General features: G+C 44.7%; 1 protein-coding gene across 1 annotated transcript; it reads left to right on the top strand.

The window, feature by feature from the left end:
* Positions 1–842: 842 nt before the first annotated feature.
* LOC142317517 (uncharacterized) lies at positions 843–1,253 on the top strand. The gene has a single exon (XM_075354078.1). It carries the CDS (start codon positions 843–845, stop codon positions 1,251–1,253), a length of 411 nt encoding a protein of 136 aa, XP_075210193.1.
* Positions 1,254–2,083: the final 830 nt, after the last annotated feature.

The following is a 2,083-nucleotide window of genomic DNA, read 5'->3' as shown; positions in this document are numbered from 1 at the left end:
ATAGAGTTGAAGAAAATTTACGATGGACTATATGCATTGACCGAACTGTCTGCACCATTGATCCAAATCATGCAGGCCACGCAGACGGATGTTATCTATAGAGAAGACGACATGGAACAAATGCTCTCTAAAGAATGCCCAAACGAAGAGCTCATAGAACTACTTCAAAAGAGATGAACGAGCGCACTGAGGACTAAATTAAATCTGGTCACTGAATTGCCTACGGAGGTAGGTGACACCCGCAGTTTGAGCAACGTCAGCAGAGTCCATGTGATTGACGACGACGAGTCCAGAAGACCTAAATACAAGGCTGGAGATATCTTAAAAGATATCAGGAAGCATCCATTAAATACATTGATGCTAGAAGAGCCCTTAATAGAGCAATAAGGAGAGAAAAAAGATAGCATTGGGCTAGGTTATGTGCTGATTTAGATAACGATCCATAGGGGATGGCCTATAAAATTATTACTAAAAGGTTTGGAAGATGTCTCCCCGTTCTTAAAAAATGTGCCAAAGCACAAGTACCCAGTCTTTTTCCTCGCATGACGGTTGAGGAGAGTAACCCTACTGAGTGTGACAGTAGACGATTTGCCTTAAGTGAGCTGCAATGTGCTGGGGGTATGTTGGCCGTTAAAAAAAGTCTAGGACCGGACAAGATTCCAGGGGCAATCATCAAGAGCCTTATTAAAAAAGCGCTATGGGAAATGCTTGAGGTGGCCAGCCACGGGCTGATTAATAAATCTTTCCCGGAGTGTTGGAAGGAGGCTAGGGTTGTCTTCTTGCACAAGAACACAGGTAATGGGGGACAACCGACCTTCAGACCTTTCAGCCTTCTCAACACGATGGGGAAGGTTGTCGAAAAAATGTTGGCTGGCCGCATTGTGCAGGAGGTGGAGGAGGATGCTGGAATTGGTGCAAATCAATATGGTTTTTGGAGAGGTAGATCCACCGTACATGCTATCAACAGAGTAGTGAACTGGGCTGATGAAGCTAGAAGCGGCACTTGGCGGACGAGAAATATTCCTCTACTTGTTTCTCTCGATGTGAAGAATGCGTTTGGATCCATCGCATGGAAGCTTATAAATACAGCACTGGTAGAGAAAGGAATTAGTCCATACTTGCGAAGACAGGAAGAGGAGTATCTCAGAGATCGGAGGTGTGCAGTCAGTGCACAAGAAGAAGAGGTACGTTTTAGCATGTGTTGTGCCACAAGGCTCAGTGCTCGGTCCACTGTTATGGGTCCTGGCCTTTGATGGAGTCCTCCAGCAGACATACTCTGAAGGGGTTCAGCTTTTCGCTTACGCTGACGACTTGGCACTACTCATTCAGGCCAAAACAATTGATGAGGTAAAGGATAAGGAAAATTCAGCACTCGAAATAGTCGGTAGATGGCTGCATTCAAGAGGACTACAGCTCTCGGTGGATAAGTGCAAATATATCTAATTTACCGGTAGAAGGGTGTTGGAACCAGTAGATATACATATAGAAGGTAATAACATTGCTGAAGTTCAGGTATTGAGATACTTGGGAGTTACTCTGCAAAGAAATTGTCGTTTCACTGAACATGTGTTGAACGTCTGTCATAGCGCAGAGAAAACGATTAAAAGCTTGAACGTTATTATGTCAAAGCACAGAGCTCCTAGGGTATCGAAAAGGAGACTACTTGCGACAACCGTAGTGTCATCGATTTTGTATGCGGTTCCTGCATGGTGGCCAGCAATGACTATTAACAGGAACAAGGACAGATTAAAAAAGATACCCAGGAGGGTATTGCTTGGAGTAGCATCCGCTTACAGAACGGTCTCGTATGAGGCCCTCTGTGTGCTTTCTGGTGTGCCCCCTATTGATCTCATTGCTAGACACAGGATTGAGAGGTTTTTAGGACGTGTGGATAATGAAGTCAGACAAGATACTAATAATATATGGCAGGAAAGATGGCTGCAGGCTGGGGTAGCCAGATGGACCAGATCCTTGATCCCTGATATAGTTAGATGGACAGGCAGACGCCACGGAGAAATAGATTACTACGTCACACAGTTTTTAACTGGCCATAGGTGCTTTAATGAATACCTCCACAAAGTTG

The sequence above is a fragment of the Lycorma delicatula genome, chromosome 1 (genome assembly GCF_047948215.1).
Source record: "Lycorma delicatula isolate Av1 chromosome 1, ASM4794821v1, whole genome shotgun sequence".
Lineage (NCBI taxonomy): Eukaryota > Metazoa > Arthropoda > Insecta > Hemiptera > Fulgoridae > Lycorma > Lycorma delicatula.
This window is presented reverse-complemented; position numbering and strand designations above follow the sequence as displayed.

Coding starts and splice junctions, on each gene's coding strand:
- LOC142317517 (XM_075354078.1), top strand. CDS start 843: ATGGGGAAGGTTGTCGAAAAAATGTTGGCTGGCCGCATTGTGCAGGAG.